This window comes from Orbicella franksi, chromosome 13, assembly GCF_964199315.1.
Source record: "Orbicella franksi chromosome 13, jaOrbFran1.1, whole genome shotgun sequence".
NCBI lineage: Eukaryota > Metazoa > Cnidaria > Anthozoa > Scleractinia > Merulinidae > Orbicella > Orbicella franksi.
In genome coordinates this window covers 10,828,542-10,850,420 of record NC_138157.1, presented here as the reverse complement: position 1 = coordinate 10,850,420, position 21,879 = coordinate 10,828,542, and the positions used below count along the sequence as shown (strand labels likewise).

At 38.7% G+C, this 21,879-nt stretch overlaps 1 protein-coding gene across 1 annotated transcript; it reads left to right on the top strand.

Annotated features, from left to right (window-relative positions):
- Positions 1-1,944: 1,944 nt before the first annotated feature.
- On the top strand, positions 1,945-16,979 carry LOC145465922 (serine/threonine-protein kinase H1-like). The gene is made up of 2 exons (XM_081449689.1): positions 1,945-3,342; positions 11,302-16,979. Exons 1-2 carry the CDS (start codon positions 2,470-2,472, stop codon positions 12,187-12,189), a joined length of 1,761 nt encoding a protein of 586 aa, XP_081305815.1. The 5' UTR covers positions 1,945-2,469; the 3' UTR covers positions 12,190-16,979.
- Positions 16,980-21,879: the final 4,900 nt, after the last annotated feature.

Here is a 21,879-nt window from a genome sequence, read left to right as displayed (position 1 = left end):
CAGAATGGACAATTAACTTAGAGCAGATGAGGTTTCATGCGCGGCTAAGGTTATGACTGCTTCCAATAGCAATTACTGGGATTCCAAAAGGTTTTTGAATCGATAGCGGTACGGTTACGTCTTCAGTGCCTGTGCGCGCGTGTTGCTATTCGATGGAAGAATTCACGCCTTAATTTTCACTTTACGCGAAATTTCCTGATCAAGTTCGTGCTTTCAACGTATGGCTCCCGCTTAAGTTTTTTTTTTATTAAAATAACATTGGCAGGCTCTCAAGAAAATAAGGGTGTCATAGCTTTACGCCAAACGTAACCAAAACATACGACAAATGCCACGCGAATGGCAGCCCGTCACGCGTGGTCCCTCGTCTTGCGCGTGTTCGTCAACGTGGGGTCGAGGAGTTTTGATGATTCGGTAATAAATGAGGAAAACTTGAGCATTTTTCTTTTATCTAAAGTAGCAGGCTAGTCTCTTTATTTCCTAAGATGAACAACTCAACAAAGCACCTAACAAACGAAGTGAGTGGAGTGCAAGGCTAAGGTGTTTTTCTCGCTTCCTCCGGCAGCGCTCCCCAAGTCATGCTTGATTGCTTTTCTTTACGACCCTTCAGAAGAAATACCGTACCTCACTTCATGGAAGAAACCACGAGAAGAGAATTCATAAATTGTCAAATTTTCTACTGACCGTGTTGAGTCACGTCTCAACGAAAAGATTTTGAACGGAGTCAGTAAATGACGAATACATGAACGTAAAATGAAGGTCAAGTGTCTACCTGTAAATGCAGTACCAGCTTATAACACCAGTTACGTTTGCGGCTTTACAACGGACTCCACCATACAGCAGTCTGCGAGTGTAATATGGAAAACCCCTAAAGCGGGTCTTTTCTAAACTGGAGAATTTTTTATCTATTTGAATTTTCTAGAGTTTAAGTCACGGTTGCTGTGTCTTTTAATACAGTACGGAACCTCAGAGAGCACATGCCGGGCCACCCGACAGACAGTGGCACAGCACCTTCCGTAAAAGCAGGCGGATGCTTTTCGCGCGTGTTATAAACAGCGTAATTCAGTCCTTTGGGTTTAAACGACTGGATTATTTCTAAGAGTAATGAATTTGGGAGCAGCCAGAGATAACGGTCCACGTATATACAGTTATCAAGCCTTCAATCACCCCATTATCCCCCCGCCTGAGCGACACGAGAAATTGTTTTTCTCGGGAAGTACGTTCCAATCTTTCCAGAGTTGATAAACGGACCGGACAACTGAAGAACTCGTAAAAATCGAGGCTGCACGAGAAGTTTCAGGTTTTGCCACAAATAGAGGCTGAACACTACAGGCTTGAAGTTCGCTTGCATGTACTCAAAGGGAAATTTTCTAATCCATACAAAAATAATAATAAATACAGAAAAAAAAATAAAATAAAAAAGATAAGGTTAGTAAAAAAAAAAGTTAAAAAGTAATCCTTTGATCATTTGTCCTCGGGCGATGCCAACAGAATTTCTAACTCCTCCATTCTCCTGCAGGTGGGCTACTGGTAAATCTTCTTATGTATACCGTAGTACAGTAAGCCTGTGTTACTGAAATGGTCCCATCCGGTTCTAGGATGGCTGGAATTTTTAGAACACACAGCAAAGAATTATCACCTGACACTGGTAGAGGAGCTATTTTTGCACGAAGAATTGACATTCCCAAGACCCCATTAATCCGGGAAAAGTCCTTGTAGCTGTCCCGCATTTCAGGAAATCAGGGCATTGACAAATATGGTTTCTTCGCTCGAAGAGAGACAAAACAAACACTTAATGCAAACATTACGCACGCGGTTAGCCGGGCGAACGGACATGCCGTATCACAATTCACAACAACGTACGTAAATGAGTGAGCGGCTAACACAAAGGGAAACGCGGCGAACTACTAAAATTGTCACATTAAAGCCAAATACAAGCCAGGTCATTGTCAAATCTTGACATGGTAACAAGATAAACCTTTTCTTCGCTTTGTGTTACATTCAAGTAACGTGTAAAGCGAACTACGTTGAGTATATCTGAGATGATTTTACGGCTTTCAATTGACGGGAAAAAGAGATATGCTTAGTGTGAGGTCTGTTGAACGGTGTTTGTTTTCGTTCGGCTGTGGATTCCGGGGGTCACTGTTTAGACAAGATTTTCTGAAGCTTGATTGGTTGTCCGGAGAATTCCCAAGCGACTGATTCAATTTGATTGACTAAAGTCATACTATATGCCGCATTTGATTGGTCCCAGGGGATTGATTTCAGTTCGATTGGCCTCGCGCGCAGTACGCGCGATTGCGCGCGCTTGCTGTGACGCATGGCATGTTTCTGGCTGTATAAACATAGCGAGGTTTGTGTTGCTGGTCAAGCGGTCAAGCTCATCGTGCTCGAGTTTCTCCTCACCGTCATTGTTATGCCTTGTACGATACAGTTGTGCGTTGTCAGGTTAAAGAGAATTGTAAAGTAAGGATGGGCTGCAGCCATAGCAAGAAACTCGCCGACGAGGATTGCGTAAAGACGAAAAAGTTACCTGATGAATGGACTCCCGATGAAGGGAAGACAGCACGTGAAGTGTGGCGTAAAGAAGCTGTGAACAATGAGGGAAAGACCTCTGAAAAGAAGCCAAAGAAAGGCCGTGTTTGTGAAGGAAAACTCAGTTTTGATCCAGTTGTGACTGAGAAGTACGAGATCAAAGCCCTGATTGGCAGGGGATCATTCAGTCGAGTTGTCCGTGTGCAACACAAGCAAACCAAACAACCGTATGCAATCAAGTTGATAAAGGTTCGAGGGGGCAAAGACGTGTTTGAATCCGAAGTTGCTGTCTTAAGGAAAGTGAAGCACGAATTCATCGTTCAACTCTACGAAGTGTATGAGTGTTCAGAAAGAGTTTATCTGGTCATGGAGCTCGCTACGGGCGGTGAACTCTTCGATCGCATCGTAGGCAGGGGATCTTTCACTGAGCGCGATGCTACACGAGTCCTGTACATGGTTTTAGAAGGGGTTCGTTATCTTCACTCCCTTGGAATAACTCACCGTGATCTTAAGCCTGAAAATTTGCTATATTATCACCCTGGAATCGATTCCAGGATCATGATCACTGACTTTGGACTCTCCAACACTCGGCAGGACACGGATAGCGAGACAATGGATACAACTTGCGGAACACCCGAGTACATTGCCCCAGAAATTCTCAAGAGGCAATCGTACACTAATGCAGTGGACATGTGGGCAATCGGTGTTATCACGCACATTCTTCTTAGCGGAGAAATGCCCTTTTTGGATGAGAATCGAACACGAATGTACAACGCTATTATGAAGGCAAAGTACTCGTACAACGGAGAGGTAAGCAGGAGTTCACTAGGTTTCAGTTTACTGAATACGCTCTCTTTATTCGACCGCGATTTTTGTCGCACTTGATTTCGCCTGATGAGTCATGGTAATCATCTTTAATTGTTTTCGCTGTTAACTATTTCGTTTTCTTTCTGGAAGGCCTTCGGTCAGCTAAGAATAGTACGGTGAGAATCACCATTACTGTACGTCCTTACGTGTCGTGCTATTGAATTTAATGTGAATTGAGTATCAGTTGACAATCACATTTCGCTGGCAAGTTTTCACAGATCTTTTGTTTCTCATGACAGGATTTTCCTGTTGAGATATTGTAAGCAGTACTCTAACCGAGGCGGAATTCATGTTGTACGAATGTTGCTGTGGTTATTTAATTGGAAGCAGGTATTATATCCCAGCGATTTCGTACGATCTTGCCGCGATCTTGCCGCGTTCTTGCGTCAAATGCAATTATGTTTGTTGTTATCTTTGTTGTAAATAACACAATGCGAAATCGTTCGCCGTGAACTGTAGGACTGTGACCCCAAAATTAACCTTGGTTGAACAGAATCAATTTCAACGTATAATTGTTTTATTGAAGAAACCAAATTATCTTCTAAATTTTTTTTTGTTCAATTTTGCGTATCAACTCCGGAGGAGAGCCAAAACTATTGTCTGTGCGCGAGGTGCGAATCATCGTAATTGTTTTCCTGGTTTTGGTCGAGAACATTCGGTATTCTTGTTTCTCGGAGACCGCGATTTGTTCGTAATAACAATAACTGTTTCTTTTTAAACAAGGTAGCCAGGAAAAGCGTAAACGATTCCCTCCTAGTAATAACAAGATACCGGCGATATATGTGACGGAAAGAGTTAACCTCTGTGACTTCTTCGTATACGGAAATGTGGTCAGATGTCGTAGCGACAGCAGCTTGGCACATTTCCTGTGCAGTTGTTTCTCTGTAGACCTATGATCCCGGGCCTATGATAGTAAATCTATCGCCGCTACTAGCTTTTAGCGAGTTCCACCTGTTGTGCAAAGACCTTGAGAGCAGTTCTTTGCTGTGCCGCTGAGGTCACATTGCTGCCAGTTTTCGGGTGGGCCTGAGCTATCTACAAACATTCCGTACATTTTGCGGCGAGTGGTGCACTCGCTGCGGTCCCTTGTTATCGTTGGAAACATTCGCTTGAATACGGCACATTGTTTACATTTAAACTATTTGTAACGATTTGATGTTATTTTTAAGCGTATTTCTCAGCCCAGTAGTGAAAACCTGATTGATCTGGGCGAAATTTTGTTCAGGTGCGGGCTCTCAAGGCTTAAATCGAATTGGCAGGACTTCCTTCGACGTGATCCGGTATTTGGCAATAAGCATTGTTAACTCTTTTTGCTAAAATTAAATCGTATTAAGATCAATGTACGAAATGCATCGAGTCTTATTACCCTGATTGGGGCAGAAAACTATCCTGTAGAGTGTGGGCAAGTTTTCAGGGTGCCATACACTTGACAACAATTTTTATCTCTTGAAAATGAATGTAAATTCACAAAACAGTTATCTACCTACTGTTGTGTTTGCTACTGAATTCATTTAAATTGGCTGGAAACCAAAATCTATATTTAGTGAGAACTACTGTTTTCTGAAAATCAATAGCATAGTACTTGGTGGAGGTTTACCCGTGGTCTGAATAGGCTTTGTGAAGGTGTTTTTGACAAAATCAAAATGGTGACAATTTGCTGTTAATTGTGAAATGAGAAGAAAAGCGAATGCCTCAAGTACAAGGGACAATACTAAGAAACTTTCAAACAGTTGCTTGTGAAAATCGATGTAGTTGAATTCACAGAACAAGAGTGCAAGTGCTTGTTTTCCAATTGTTAGCAAAATATGCACTGTTAATAGTCAGGCCTCAGGGTCTTACAAAATGACACATAAACTTTACTCTGCAGCAACAAAGAAACTTTCAACTCTGCCTGTCAAGAATATACTACACATGCATCTCCAAAGGTGTTTGAGGTAATTTCCGTGGAGGAATAACTGTAATAAATTTTGAAACTGAAGGTTTCTCAGTATGTCTCGGTCATCATAGGAGAGATCTAAAGAAAGATATTACATTTTAAGGTAGTTTTAATAGTCATTCCTAAAGGAAAAAAGTGAAACAATGAAGGCGTTGTTACGCTTGGCACTATCTCACTGAATATGTTTTAAAGTTTTGTTCTGTTACTGTTAACGGATAGCTGCAGTAACACAAAAAACATTTGTTGTAGTATTGATGCAATGCTGCAAAAAGCACTAAAAATTTAATTCTGCTTTGAGCAATGCTTGCTACAACAGAACTATTACTAGCCATGTTCATTTACTTGAGGCAATTTTTCGTGCAATGCCCTCCAAATATTTGACATCTCCAGTAGACCGGAAATCCAGCCAGTGAATATTTCCAGCTTAATAACAAGTGCAAAAATGTGAAACATCTTTTATCTCTCTTCAATCAGTATCCATGTGTTCATAAATAGATCTGCCAAGTGGTTATTGATTCCAGATAAGTACACTAAGTGATGACCTATACCTTCTTTCACTCATAATGGTAGTTATTAATAACTTGCAAAGAAAACTCCAGCGGTAATGGTGACCAACAAGGACACAGCTACATGCTATCTAGATACTTTATAAGGCATTACAGCTCTTATCATCAAGTGTCATGATCCTAGCCTGACCTGTTGAACAAGGAATTGTGAAGTTCCACTTGCATTAGACTGTAGCATATCTCCTTGTCCTGTGGGTGTGTCACTACTAGTTTGCTAAGACGAAACCTAGCTGCCTGTACTTTGTTCATGGTTTAACCTGGTTTATGTGCTTTTGGAAATTTATGGTCACATTTATGTGCCCACTACCAACATTTAGTAACTAAGGGGAGGCTTGAACAGTTGTAGTATTTGAGCCAAAGAAGTTGTCATCTTGAATTTACCCAGATGCTTACAAGAAAAATATGCTGACAGGCAGTCATACAACTTCACCTGTTATCTGTACTTATCCTCAAACATTGAAATTCTTGCTTAGCACAGATTGCTGATTGAGTTTTGAGCTTCAGGAAGGTGGTGACAGCAATAAAATAATTTCAAGGAACTTGTTTCTCTACACCTCAGCCATTTTATAACCAAAATCACTTTAATATTGAACATCTGTGCGATTGTTACTCATACTGGAAACCCATCTCGAGTGAATTGTGACAACAGGCATGACATTGAAACAGTGTCATCGAGACATGTGTCTCTGAGAGATACAGATATGTCAAGAGAAAATAAGGTGAAAGGGAGGCACAAGATTTGTGTTGAAATTGCAGCAGTGCAGAATCAATTCAGGTTAATTCTGCTGAGTGGCATGAGATTAAAACAGTGACATAAGTCCAAGCGAAAAAGATATGTCTAGAGAAAATAAAGTGAAAGGTAGGTACATAATTCATGTCGAAATTACAGCAGTGCAGAATTAATGCAGGTTAATTCTGAGGAGTGGCCAGGACACTGAAACAGCAACATATGTTACAATGTCTAAGGGAAAAAATATACATTTAGAGAAAATAAGGGAAAAGGGAGGTACAAGACTTGTGTTGAAATTGTAACAGTGCAGGAAAGAAGAAAACAGCAGCAGACTTCATATTTTGAAATGTTCAACAGCAAACTGGTGTATTTAGATGTCCACTGCATCATTCTCTAGGGTAGGACAGAACTCCAACATTACACACATGTAGGTTATTCAATACCTTTTAAGTGTGGAACTTGTTTGTATTGGGGGGAGTGGGGCTGCAGTGTGCTGATTTAACAGCCAAATGCCAGTTCCACATCATAAAGCAGAGGAGAAAAACAATCATTCGACAGTAAATGGGGCTGAATTTATGTTCCACTCACTAAGTCAGTTTCGCAGGCTTTGTTTTCTAATATTTGTTGATTTAGCCATTCAGAATATTGATAGCCAAAACAGATGAAAGGCAACAGCTAAGAACACATACATGTAAATGGCTCCTTTATTCACTTGTTGTATGTCTCTTACAGGTGCTTTATGCCAAAAAGTACTTTGTCATTTTTCATAGGGAACACCAATGAACTGAACTGGCAATTAGCACGCTAAGCACTGTTGAAGACATACAACTGTGTTCTGACCAACTAGTCTCGTTAGCAATGACCGTGGCCAAATTTCTTACAGCGCTATGCAGACTGTGGCAAGGCAAGGTTCGATTATCCAGACAAAAAACAGTTATAAGTCTGAAAACCCTGCAGTGGTTCATCATATAACTGCTGTATTCGTATTTGATTTCGTGAAAAACTGTTGTGTTCATTTTGGAAACATTCCAGACACCAGTATCATTGTAAAGTCAGTAGTGACTGCAGTCACTGACCTGTCTAGACTGGAGGCCTATGTGTGTAATTGTTTGCTACGACACAAACTTTTGATGTGTAACTGTTGACTCAATATGAAGTCAGTCATGGATCTAGAATAAAATGTGATGGTTTTCAGAAACAATGAGCACCAAATAGACAGATGGATAGATAGAAGACTTTATTTGACCATGGTAACTTTGCTAAAAAATTACAAAACATTGCACTTTTGTTCTCCCCAAAAGCCATGAATAAAATCCGCAAACTTCTAAAGGGATCCAGGGCCATGCTCTCCCAGGAACTGTTTTGGATTTTAACTCCTGAAGTTCCCTTTCCTGAGTCATTCTGAAAAATGTGACTGATTTCCTTAGTATGGTGGAACCAACTGGCTTCAATTCACACTTGGGAGTAGAAGTTGGTTGATTTTGACTCCTTCATTTGAAATTGAGTCGTTGCCAAAGCTCCTCTACTCAAGAAACAATGGGTGTACTCTTTGAATATGACATTCTGCTTTAGAATGCATTTTAAAACTTCTTTGAACTGAACATTTTGCAATGGAATACATGTAAAAATAGTTTTAATTGTATTTAGTTCTATGTTTCATTAATTAATCCAGTTTGTCTCAGAATCCAAACTTTTTTTGTTTCATTCCTTAATGTAGTGATTAAATTGTGATTGATCTTTGGTGGTGGTCTGAGTTTGATAAGCGTGGAAGTCAATTGAAACATCCAAAGATACACCTGGAAAGACGTTGATGACAAAAAGTTTTATGTTGCAATGTACTTTATGTAACTAATAACGTCAGTCCAAACCTTGTTTGCTATCTCTATAATCATCAGACTGAAGTTATATAAAAGGTTACATACATTTACTGTATTTTCTCGATTAAACACGGGCATTTATTTTTAAACTCAGGTGTTTAAATACTTTTGTAGTTTATTTGAGCCTGGAGTTTATTAGAGTTTTTATTCAATATTTTGAGAGTTTTAAAATATCTTATAATTATACCTAAAGCTTACTATGACTTGAGTATAAATTCCTTGAGGGTCTTACTTATGAATCTACCTGAGAGACCCGGCATTTATTCGAGACCCACTGTTTAATCAAGAAAACATGGTAATTTGATATTGATAGTAAAAAAAAAAAGAGAGAATTTCAAATGTTTGTGAAATTTTACCATGGCCTCAGGGAAGGCTGCATGTTTTGGCTTTGGCGTGCCATTTGCAAAAACAGTGTTCAGCGATATTAACAGCTTGTTTAATGGAAGTGTCCATTGACAGAACTGTAGGTTGCAACCAAGGTTGCATTGTTTGATTTTTTGCTTCCATAGCATGTCATGTGCAAACAATGGTTAAACAATGTTGATCAACACCTTGTTAAAAAGAAGTGTCTAGTTGGCTTTCAGATGCTGTCGCAGCCATGTTTGCACTGGTTGATTTCACCTTGCTTCTGTGGGATGCCATTTGCAAACATTTTTGAGAGCTGTTAATACCTCAATTGTGAAAAAATGTGTCCAGTTCACCTTCAGATAAAGATGATTACGATGACCAAGCCAATAGGTCGCAGCCAAGGTTGCATTGTTTGTTTTTATTAGGGAACTTAAGCACGCACGTTTTTGAGACGGGGACGGTAACCGGAAGTGAGCTATTTTCATTTTAAACTTGTCCTCACACAACCATACTCACATTGCTAAGTATCTTTTCTTCATTACAGATGAGTAGTATAAAAATCTGGGAGACAATACGGTCCTAGCATGCGAAATCTTCTCTTCCGGTTGCCGTCTGCATCTCAAAAACGGGCATGCTTAAGCTCCGTATTGGCTTTTGTGGGACATTCACGACCATTGTTGAGGGATATTAACACTTTGTTGAGTAGAAGTATTCAGCTCTCATACAGATGGAGATTATGTTGAGAAAGCCGTAGGTCACAGCTAGTACATGTAAACAGAGCAAGTTATAGGGTGATAAATAGACTTAATTGATTAGGTAGCAACAGTTCTATTAATTAAAATGATTTCGTCGGCTAAACCTCATAACCCTTGGGAGGGACTACGAAGGTTAAAAAACAAATGCGAAGAACCTCTTTGTGGTTTAGCTAGAAAGAGAGAAATGCATGCATAACACCATAGGTTGTCAGTGCAAAAAATAGACTGAAAACATGATTAAGAACCAATAATTCCGGTGATTAAAATGATCGCATCAGCTAAACCTCTAAACACTTGAGAGAAACTGTTAAGGTTAAGAAACAGATGTCAGGAATGTCTTTGCAGTTTGACTCTAAAGGGAGAAATGTCGGAAAGTAATTTGAAACAGCACGTAGGGCGGGTGATGCTGCTTAAAATTTGAAGGAAAATTATACTTAAAGCCTGAAAATTCTTCCAGAAGTACTACATGTACCAAATTTACTTTGTGAAATGTGTAAAGGGAACATTAAGGAATGAACTCATTATTTATAACTAGTCGATGCCTGACCAAGAATATAAGTCAGAATACATGAACTGAACACTCATTAACACTTATAAAAGACGTGTAACAATCTACAGAGCGCAATGGTTAATTGGATTTCCTGAGTCTGATTTGGAATATGTTTTCGCCTTGATCATCCTTCATGAATTGTGTTCAAAAGTTTGATGATCAGCACAGTCCGTATAGAGTGTTTAAGATTCACTGTCAACTTGTTGATGGGTTGTAAGTTTCATCTGATCATTCTGGATGAAGGAAATTTCCATATGAGCAGTGACGCAGCTGCGTCATCTCATCGGTGGGATGGAATAAGCTTTCCTGTTGTGGTGGTGTATTCAGAGTTTGGGTTATATTACAATGATTTATATTTTCAAACTGTATTCAAAGATTTGTGGTAAGCACTTCAAAGCTTCTTGTTTAATTAAATGTCTGGGTTCAAGTTACACCAAACTTGTAACGAAGTAGTTCATCATGTTGGTCGTGGTAAATTCTGATAGAATGATATTGTTCAACCATAAGCGATTCCTTTCCACAATGCAGAGTTAGGAGGAAACATAAACTCAGTAAAACAGAAACAGAAACAGAAACTCATCATGGGCAGCAGCTGAATGTTAATACCCAGATTTCACCTCTTTCTTGCAAATTTTTCGTAGTTGTCTGGATGCCCTTGATATAAATCTGAACTCTAATGACCGTCATTCCATCAAATGCATCGCTTGTGTTCAAAACAAGCATGATTGTGTGTTGCCATTAGGAATCAAAGGGTTCAAGCATGCCACAGACATCAGTTTTCAAAAGTCACCACTTTTTCCCTGATAAAAGTACAGTTTTTCCCTGTCTAGATAAATAAAAATGTCAGATGAATTAGGGGCCTCCAGTCTCCGCTAACAGCAATACTATATACTCTGAGAATGACTGGCTACCTCTCCAGTAAGGAAAACATTGTTGAGATCACAGTGCCCTGAAATGTTTCTTCCAGCCTTCAATGCTATAAATCAGCCATGCTATGGTTTCAGCTTTCCCTGACTTATCATAAAATTCCCTGACTTTTCCCTGGCCTTGAAGAATTTTTTGGTCCCTGAATATTTTCTGACTTTTGTAACATTGTCAAGTAACCACAAAATTAAGTTTGTTATTTTTTTTCCCTGTTAGGCATGGAAAGATGTTTCAGATCATGCAAAACAGTTCATAAATAAATTACTTGTGGTAGATCCAGGGAAACGCATGACAGCAGAGCAGGCTTTGCAAGACCCATGGATTGCTTTTTGTGCTGCCTCTTCAAGTTCGATAAATCTTCAGAGGTCATTCAGTGAGAACTGGCGCATAAGTACCTCTCGGATAAACAGTGCCAGATCAAACACTTCTCAAAAGTCCAACAAATCTGTGAAGTCTGGTAGATCTGTTCTTTCGCTTCCTAGACGGACAAAAGGTACTAATGTGCCTCAAGAGACTAGTTTGATCTTGGGTCTTACTGACGTGCAAACTAAAGAAATCAAACAGGGTGGCAACAGATCATCTGGTTTGAAAGAGTCTAATGTTAAACTAACAAAGCAATTTGCTGAGAAACTACATTCTGTAATTGATGAAGATGACAGGGAACTGCTTAGTAGCAGTGCAACTGAATGCGATCCCTCCATTGTTATGTGTACTACAGAAGGTGACAGTAACAGACAGCAAGTGGTGACACAAGACATTGTCTTAAGCAGCAGTCATGCTGTTGGTTCAAACAGGAAAACCAAGAATCCTTATGAGGTTAAAACAACTGATTCCATAGGGGTGCAATACGCTGCTTCACAGGATGTTGTAGAAGAGGAAGTGAAAGGGATACCAATTCCAATTCCCAAGGACAGGTCACAACAGTCACGCTTAGTGATGAGAGACAATTTCTTGGAAGAGCACCGTTTACAAGAGGCACAGCAAGATTGCTCAGAGGATAGTGGTTTGAGACTTTCTTTCCATGGAGAATCTCCTCCTAGACACCGTTCACTTTCCCCTTCACCAAGGAAAAACAAGGTATATTGTACTTTTGACAGCAGTTAGTTGTACTGTGTATATTTTTAGATATTTCAATTATATGAAGAGAATCCTTCAATATTTTGGAGTGTTACAGCTTTATAACTTCAAACATAACAAATCTGTTCTAACATGAATTAGTACAAATGTACTTGTGTTCTATCACAAATGCTGTTCTCTGATTGGCTATGCTACTCACTATCTATTCTGTTGTAGATACTGAGCAGCCTAGCAGTGTACGGTTGTAAGAAATGGCAACTGCTTCTTTACTTTTTCAAAGTGTCAGTATAGATGATTTAGATAAAGTTTTCTACAATGAGTAGATTTATACTAAAACAATAAACAGATTATTCACTCTTGATTTCTATGTGTGATAGTGTACTCGGGCTGCACCCTTGGCAACTATCATGCAACAGAAATCTTGAGCTCATAATCTAACTGTCAATTACATGTATTACATTGAAGAAAACATTTGATACATATTCATACTGTGGCCCTTTGTGCCAGCCATCGTGAGTCAGCAAGCAAGGCATTAAGATCCCATGCCACAATAGAAGATTTCTAGCATACTAGTTGTGTTTGCAATTTAAGGAACACTGGCAGAAAAATATGCATTTCAGGATCTTTTTGAAGCCCTAAATTGTTTGTAAGCTTCTCAGTGATATTACTTAGATTGTACACAACTTCAAGGAATACTTTTCATTGGAAAATTTTAACTTAACTAATTACTTCCCCTCACCCATATAGTAATTCTGTCTCTGAAGGCAAAGAAAAATGGTCTGAATCTCGTGACATGTTATTGTTCCACACTATTGCCCACAAGGGGAAGGATTGATGGTGGCAATGATGAAATATATTGTTCTTTAATGAAGCCAGTGGTACGGTGGACATAACATGAATTATGGCTAGTTTGACTAAAATGTCTCATTCCCAAGACACCAATGCTGAATTAGAAAGAGCACATGGGAAGTGAATGATGAAGCTGGTGTGTAATTGAAACAAATACTTTTCAAGTTCTGTTCACTAGTACTATAATTTGTTTAAGACTGATTGAAATGTGTAAAATTGTTACCAGATGTAATCATGTTAACATAATTGTTGTGCTATTGTTGTTTAACATATAATGGTTAATAATGGTAATAGGACTGAGTGGAGTCCAATTCGGTCTGTAATCATACAAGTGATTAACAAAATTGGACGACCACGAAGCGGGAGTCCAATTTGTTAATCACGAGTTATTATTATTACCAATTAATCAAAACTATGACAAAATTCGAGAAACAAACAAACCATTGATTGAGCACTGAACAATTAAACGTCGTTATGAATGCTGAAAAACACAGCAGTTTACTCAACAAAGTGCACCGCAACAGTGTGCGTAAAATGACGCGTACTGTCCAATTACAAGCATGATGCGTACACTGTCCAATTAATGCTCAAATTGGGCTGCTGATAGCCCATCACGTTCGAGAATTTTGTTATAATTTTGATTAAGATTTTAATAGGACAAACTAACAATAACATAGTTTAATTCTGTAATTATTTTGCCGAAAACATTCTTCAAATGTAGGAACATGCCTACTTAAATTTACTCACGGTTATCCAATTAGGATGTGATCACCGTGGATGCATAATTATTTTGTTATGTGTTCATCAATAAGTAAGTCGTAAACAAATGATGTAGCAGTGATAAGTGTGAACCTGTGAACTTTTAGATTTTAAAAGAATATAACCGAAACAAATTTATTGCCATGCTGTTTTTGTCAGCAGTGGTAATCAACATGGCATTCAAGAATATAAATATACCGGCTTTGTTGTTGCCTTGCTCAATTTTCTCTCAATTGTGTTTGTAGTCCTATGGTTGGCCATTCGTTTCAAAATAACAACGGGGTATATGTGAGTTTTTCTGCCGCGTATACTTGTTTACATACATTACGTATGGGCTTCAAGCCCATATATAAGAGCATTTAGATTGCGTACGTACGCATTTTTAAAGGACCACATATTTGTGTCAACTCAAGTGCGGGGATATGCGAAATAAATGCCCAAATATACGCGTCTTACAAAGACCATATTTACGTGTGCTAAAACACGCGTGTATGTGGGTCTCATAAATTATGTTGTATATACTAGCATGAAATGTGCCTTTTGAGAGAATGGCTGTTAGCGTATGATAGCAATGAAAATTACTTCAACTTAGAAATCGTCAATATGGCAGCAGAGGTAAAATGCCTTGTTTTGGTCTATCTGCTATGTAATGTTTGTTGCTCCAGCTCTCCAGTGACTTAACTTCTTGAAACAGTTACGCGTCTTTTGAATGACTGGTCAAGATTTTGTCCTCACGCTGATTGCCGTGATTTGTTGTGGATTATTCTGTACATCGTTTAGTTGATTCATTGGACAGAGGTGCCCAAGCAAATGCGGAGAGGATATGACCTCTAGAATCACTAGTGAGACAAATGCAACATTGACTACTTAAATGGAAAATGTTTGCATTAAGAGCAGTTTCATACACTTCAGTCCTCCCATTAGGGCTTTGCCAACTGTATATGAAATATCAAGACCTCAAGGGGAGTTTCAGGAAACGGAATGTGATTTTAGTGTAAGTCCTATTGAGTCTTCACCAGTTAATTCATCTGGTTGGGTGTTATCATCAAATGTGTCCCTGACAGCTAGTATTTCCAGTATTACATATATCTTTTGAAATCACTGTGTACACCCACATTTGTTGAGGAGTCCAGTGACCCTCTGTGCGTACAGAATGATTATTGCCTTAATTAGGAGGTTTAACTGGGTGTTAATTCTGGAAAGAAATATGTAATGCAAACAGAAGAGATCAATTATGATGGTCAATTCCAGGATGCCATTTTCTTCCATCTGGTAGAACAGGGTGTAGTAGAACTGGCTGACTCCAATGAAGACTTCTCTCCAGAGACACTCAATTCACTGGGTGTGTACAGACAACCCAGCAATTTTGCTTCCCCTATTAAATTCCCTGTGCCATAGCATAGCTCTTCCTACCCCTAAATTTTCATCCCCTTCATCTGAACACACTCTGGAGGACAATCCATAACTTTGCACAGCAGCTAAGAAGAGAGCGAGCCTAGTCGCAGTAGAATTGTTTGTTGCACAACTTTAAGTCTAGAAAGGGCAGTGTAGTCCATGAATGTGCCAGAGAGAATTAGGTCCCCTGACACTGTAAACATGCCTTGTGAGGGTATTGAACCACCTCGTAACAGACCCTGCTGGGTCAGTTTGAAAAAAACTTTCCCTTACACACTGACACTGAACATAGATATTTCTACTTCACAAATGAACCAGCTTGATACTGATACCAGAATTGGGAAACCCATGTCAGTCTCAACAAACGATCAAGTTCTCTGCCATGTTACGATCAGCATGAGGATAAAATCTTGAACAGTCATTCCAAAGACACGTAACTGTTTCTAGAAGTTCAGTCACCAGAGATCTGCAGTAACAAACATTAAATACCAGATAGACCAAGAGAAGGCATTTTACCTCTGCCACCATATTGACGATTTCTAAGTTAAAGCAATTTTCATTGCTATCATACATGAACAGCCACTCTCTTAAAAGACACATTTAGTACTAGCATATAGAACGTAATTTACGAGACCCACATATACGTGCATTTTAGCACGCATATATATGGGTCCTTGTAGGACGCGTATATTTGGGCATTTATTTCGCATATCCCCGCGCTTGAGTTTACTCAAATATGTGGCCCTTTGAAAAATGCGTATGTACACGATCTAAATGGTCGTATATATGGGCTCAAAGCCCATACGTAATGTATCAAAACAAGTACACGCAGCAGAAAAAGCCATGCATTCCCTGTTGTAATTTTGAAACAAATGGCCAACCATATAGTCCAGAAACATTTTATTTACCTTGGATGTATAATAATATATTTTCTTATCAGAAACTATGCATATTTTTACTTTTACATGTTAATAGCCTATCAATGTAAGTTTTTATAAACTGAATTTATATCCTGGGTGCAAAGAGTTTATATGGCAAATATACGTTATATAATGACAGAGATTGAATCTACAAAGTTTCTAGAAATTTTGAAAGTGATTGCATTCACATTTATAATTGTAATAGGACTGCATGGAGTCCAATTCGGTCTGTAATCATACGAGTGATTAACAAAATTGGATGACCGCAAAGCGGAAGTCCGATTTGTTAATCATGAGTATGATTACAGACACGATGTCCTGTTACCAATTAATCATAACCATTACAATTTCCCAGTTTGAAAAATAGCGTTTAATAGTCATTTTTAAATATCATAATTAAGAATATGGGAATAGTTTGCAAAATGGCTGTTAAGTTTCTTTCAAAACAGTCACTGGAATCTAAACCTCCACAATTTTACAAAGTCAGTCTCTTTAATTGGTTACTATTGTGACTGTAATCAATGTTGTGATTGGTGGATTTAGTGGAGCGGACTTAAAATGATTGCCTCATGTAACTGTCTGATTACAGGTGTCCGATTACAGCCAACTGTCTGATTACACTGTTGGATTACAACTTTGCAGATTAATTAGAGTAAAATACACCAGTTTATGCACCAATCACATTTGAGAAAATTGTAATATTGTTATGATTAGTATTATAATAATATACGCTGGAGATGTAAATTAAGAAGTAGAATTACAGAGATGTATTTATTTCACATATACTTCCTCAGTAAAGAGATTGCAGTGCAAAATTTAAATGAATAAATTTTAATTTAAAGTTTCAAACTTGATGAACCAGTGTGAATAAATTGATGTTGTTTTTGTACTCCACTCCCACTCCTTAGTCATCATTGAGTAGTATTTTCTAGATCATTACACAATAACTGTCATTACAATCAGCGTCAATCAATAGCAGTTGCAAGTTACTTCAAGTTAACAAATGGTTGAACCAGACACTTGGTGTAACTGTGGAATATACGTTGAAACTATTTGACGATGAAATTATTTAACATAGAATGTATGATTATTCCAAAATGACTTAATTGTTAGCTTCTGATAAATGCTTTCTTTTAGTTGACCCAATTTGAAACCTTAAATTGTGTATGTAGATAGTGCTCAGTGGGGTTATACTGTAAGAACTCAACCGTGGTATGTGTAAGTGCCAGAAGATTATACTTAGGCCATCCCCATGAAACGTCTCATTTCCCATTGTGCTCTTGCTTATAAGAACAGTGGTCATGAGAAATATTGAAGAATTAACAAGTGCTCTTCCCATAACTGTGTTTTTGCATCCGAGTCACTATCACTGTTAAAAGTGAAGATGTCACTATGAGGGCTGCTTTAGATGTCAAGTTCACTTGAAGATGTAAGTCTTGTAGATGAAGTGTGTTAAACTTGGGAACACCCCAAACATGGAAGAAGACAAAGTCAGAAAGAATCACTACAAAAGCATTATGAATGAGTCAGGCAGGCAGTGGGAAACAAATCATTTGGCAGGATGGCCTTATGGTCATCCCCGGCAATAACAGAGGAACATTACTAATTCCCTTTCCTAAGTATTCGCTTGAAATAAATTATAGTCCTGCAGTGATAGGAATATCCCTTTGCAGGACTAACCCCTCCCCCCCCCCCCCGCCCCCCTTTATGTGGAATGATGTAGTTGTAGTACCTTTAAATAAATGAGTTTCTTATATTTTAGAAACTGTTGTGATAATGTTTGACTGCATTGCTTTAACCCTGAACTTTTTCTGGCTTCAGTGCTGTATATCATCCAGTGGTGAACAATGGCTTAAAATACATGTTACACGAGGAATTTATTATAATTTTTGTTGTTGTTCTTGCTTAGGTATGATTATCATTGTTTCTCAAGCAATCTTGCCTTCAAAGGATACCAGAGTTATTGAACTTAATATTTTGCAGCAGGTGAATGAAAGAGAAGAATTGAGGTTAAATAAGCTGTCAAAAAGTTGCAAGTTTTCTGCCATGCAACCTACAGCATTTTTTGCCATATGCCACATTACTACACCAGTTTACCTGTCCAAGGTATATTATTAAGAGGTTATCATCTCTAAGAACCCAGCCTCCTGAGCATGGTTTTGCAAATGGAGTGTAACACGTAAAGAACTTGAGGACTAAGAAGTTATGACCTAAAATTCCAGTTCTAGACCCTGGGCTTATAAATGGAGTGGAGGATGGGTGGGTGGGGTGGTTAGGCCATAGGGAAGAAAAATGAAAAAGAGCTGATAGAAGATGAGTTGAGATTAACATCCAGCATTATCTAAAGATGTTTTCCATTTACTGGTTTCAAGCTGGAGGAAGGAAACAAACATGTGAAACACAGAGGTTATTGCATGAAACCTCCTCATAATGACGGATACAAGAGGTAAACAAATGTCAAAGCCCTTGACGTTACGTTAAGTTATAGCCTATTTTGAGAATTACACTGTGGGTTTACTGGAATTTTATGTACAGTATTTATCATTGGAGAATGTGACTAATGTATATACATGCACTAAAAAAATACTCCCCAATTGAGCACCTCCCATGAAGCACTACCCAGGACAAAAATTATCAATAACCACTAAAATACTAGACTACAAACTGCTCTCTGCCTGTCTGTCTGACTTATGTCACCCACTGACCTGAACAACATTGCAGCACTTAAGTTATTCAAAACGCTTGAGCTTGCAGGTGGCACTTATTTGACAAGGCTTAAACTCCTGGTCGTTTTAGGGAAAACCATAATGAGAGTTAATTAATTAAAAGGTTTCTTTATGATCATTTAATAAGCACCTCACCCTTAAATAAGCATAACTGCCACATCAAAGCAAATTTAACTTGTTGATTCTTGGGATTATAAAAGCAGCCACTAGTAATGGTGTACAGGTGCAAATTTCTGACTTCCCAAGACTGATTGCAGCCATTAATGCCACAGGAGACTAGCTCTCTTATTTTGGGGCCAATAGCTTCATTTCCAACTTGGATGTGTACAACAGGTATAATTTGTTCTTGACTGGTAGAGAGGGTCAAGGTTTCTTTGATTTTGGAAGGAACATTTTATAGTTTTATGGCTTCTACCTGTGGCTAAATTTATCATGCAATGGTGCTCATTTAGGTTAATTCAAAAGGCCTTTTATTACCTTATTGTAAAGTAATTTGTTGTGCATGAAATAAATTAAAATAAAAAGGCCTTTTCCATTTTATCACTTGATGATCAAATACATCTTCTGGCATGAAAGAGGGGATGATGTCACATGTGGTATAACAACCGAGCTCCCTCAAGGTTGGTTTAATTTCAATGGTCACAGCAGATACAGTGTGTACAAAATTAGAGGAGGAAATGGAGGCATTTGGTTAATGTGTATTTTTTCTAATACAACATGACCTAGCTTTCTTCCCTAGCCAAGCCACAAGATTGTATCACCAAGTGAGAGGAGAGGTGGGCTCAAGGAATGGCTATTGTGGTAAACATGTACGAAAATTTAATAAATTATTATAACAATAGAAAGCTCTTTGGGAAAGTCTACTTCACAGCAGAGTATATAAGGCCTCTGCCATTTGCCACTTTGAGTCTACTTTATTCACAGCTTGCATAATTATACAGAAACTCAACTGACTTTGATAGCAGAAAATGAAAGAGAAATTGAGAACTTGAGCTCGAGATTGTGGCTTCAAAAAATTACATGCCTACTCAAAGAGGTTCATTGGATATTTTTATAGGGAGGGAAGCTTTGGGACATCAAATGGGAACAGGGGAGCAGGGATGGCACACTGGTGAGAGCGCAAGCTTGCCTCCCACCAATGTAGTCCAGATTTGACTCTGGCCTGGTGCCATAAGTGGCTTGAGTTTGTTGTTGGTTCTCACCTTGCTTTGAGGGTTTTTCTACAGAACTCTTTTTTCCCTCCCTCTGCAAAACCAACATCTCTAAATTCCAATTCCAGGATAAAGAACCCACATAAAAACCATGGCTTTCTCTCCAAATATTGTTTGTAATTTATTTATTTATTTGTTTTTTTTTTTATTAGAGAGAATGCATAATTAAAAATGTTCAAGATCATGAGACCAACACAAATTAGTACAATTATAATTACCGTAAATCCTCAAATTAGCGCCCCCCCCCCCCCTCAAATAAGTGCCTCCTTCGAATAAGCGCCCCTCCTATCGGCCGAAATTTAAAATAAGCGCCCCCCGTCTTCTCCTAAATTTGATATAAGCACCCTGGGCGCTAATTCAAGGATTTACTGTAGATCTATAACAATAAACCCCTTTTCTTTTAGCTATTTAATCATGAACTGACCATAGTTACTCAGGGATGGCAATTGATAACAATGGAGACTGTGAGTCAATGAGAATTAACATCTTTTCTGAAAGGTTAAGAGCTCTTCAGCCTTGCAAGAGAAATTGAGACTGTTTGATAATGTCACAATAAAATTGAAGGTGACAAGACCTGTAAAACTTGGCAAAATTCTAAGGACCATTTACCACACCCCTATTGTTTGTCATGGTAAAATCAACCGTAAAGATGCTGTACTGTACCGGCTGGTGGGAGACACGGCGGCCTCATAGTTAGTGCACTCATCTCTGGATTGAGCGGTCCAGGTTCGAGCCCTGGCCAGGGAAATTGTGTTGTGTTCTTGGGCAAGACACTCACAGTGCCTCTCTCCATCCAGTTGTATAAATGGGTATTGGCAGATTTAATGCTGGGGGTAACTCTGTGATGGACTAGCATCCCATCCAGGGAGGAGCAGAAATACTCCTAGTCGCTTCATGCTACAGAAACTGGGATAAGCTCCAGCCTGATGGGCCATTTCGGCTCGTATGCAGACTTAACCTTACCTTTACTGTATAAGCTGAGGTGAACAGCCAGCTTTCATCCCAGATCTTGCTGTCCTCATTTGCATTTATCAAATTCTGGAGTAGAAACATTTACCAGTAATAATATGTTACTTCCTGTTTTGTTTTGTTTTGTTTTGTTTTTAATTTGTTTTTTACTGTAGCTGTACCAGATAGCAATTAATAAATGGCATTTCCAAACTTCAGGCAGGTTTCTCAAAAAGTGGTCAGCTGCAGGGGAAATCACCATCTACTTCATGATCTTAGCCAGCTACTCTACTGGGCTTATAGTCTGTTTCTTTAGGAAAAGATGGTGAATATAGCCAAAAGTTCTATAGGGGTGGCAAATGGTCATTCAAATTGTAGGTGTCTCACTGAATTTTAGTCAAATTTTCATGTCTTGCTGTCTCAATTTTTTTGCGACACATTCTTGGAGTCTTTGGAAGAATGGGAAGGAGCACAAAAAACAAACCTGTTAGTCTATATTGTATTCTCTATACTCCCAGTGGCTCAGGGAGGTTGAGCTATATAGTGGTAGAGCCTGGCAACACCGGTTATGATTTAAAGGTGTGACATGGTAAATGTGAGACTAATATCTTTTCTGTCAACCCGGGACTTTCTTTACATTGCAAAAGACCTCCACCCATTTGGAACTTCCGATGACTTTCAAAGGCAAAGTATGTTTTTTTCTGAAACTACACAATTTGAGATGGCTTCACACCATGAAATTTGACTTCAGTTCTGCAAGGCATGCATTTTACAGACAGAAGACCATTTGCCAGCCCTTTGAAAGGGGACGTCACTCTCACTATCCCTCGCTTGACTCAGGAATTGGACTGTAAAGGCTATTAGTTAAGAGATACATCAAGAGCATTAGACCATAATGGACTAGCATTC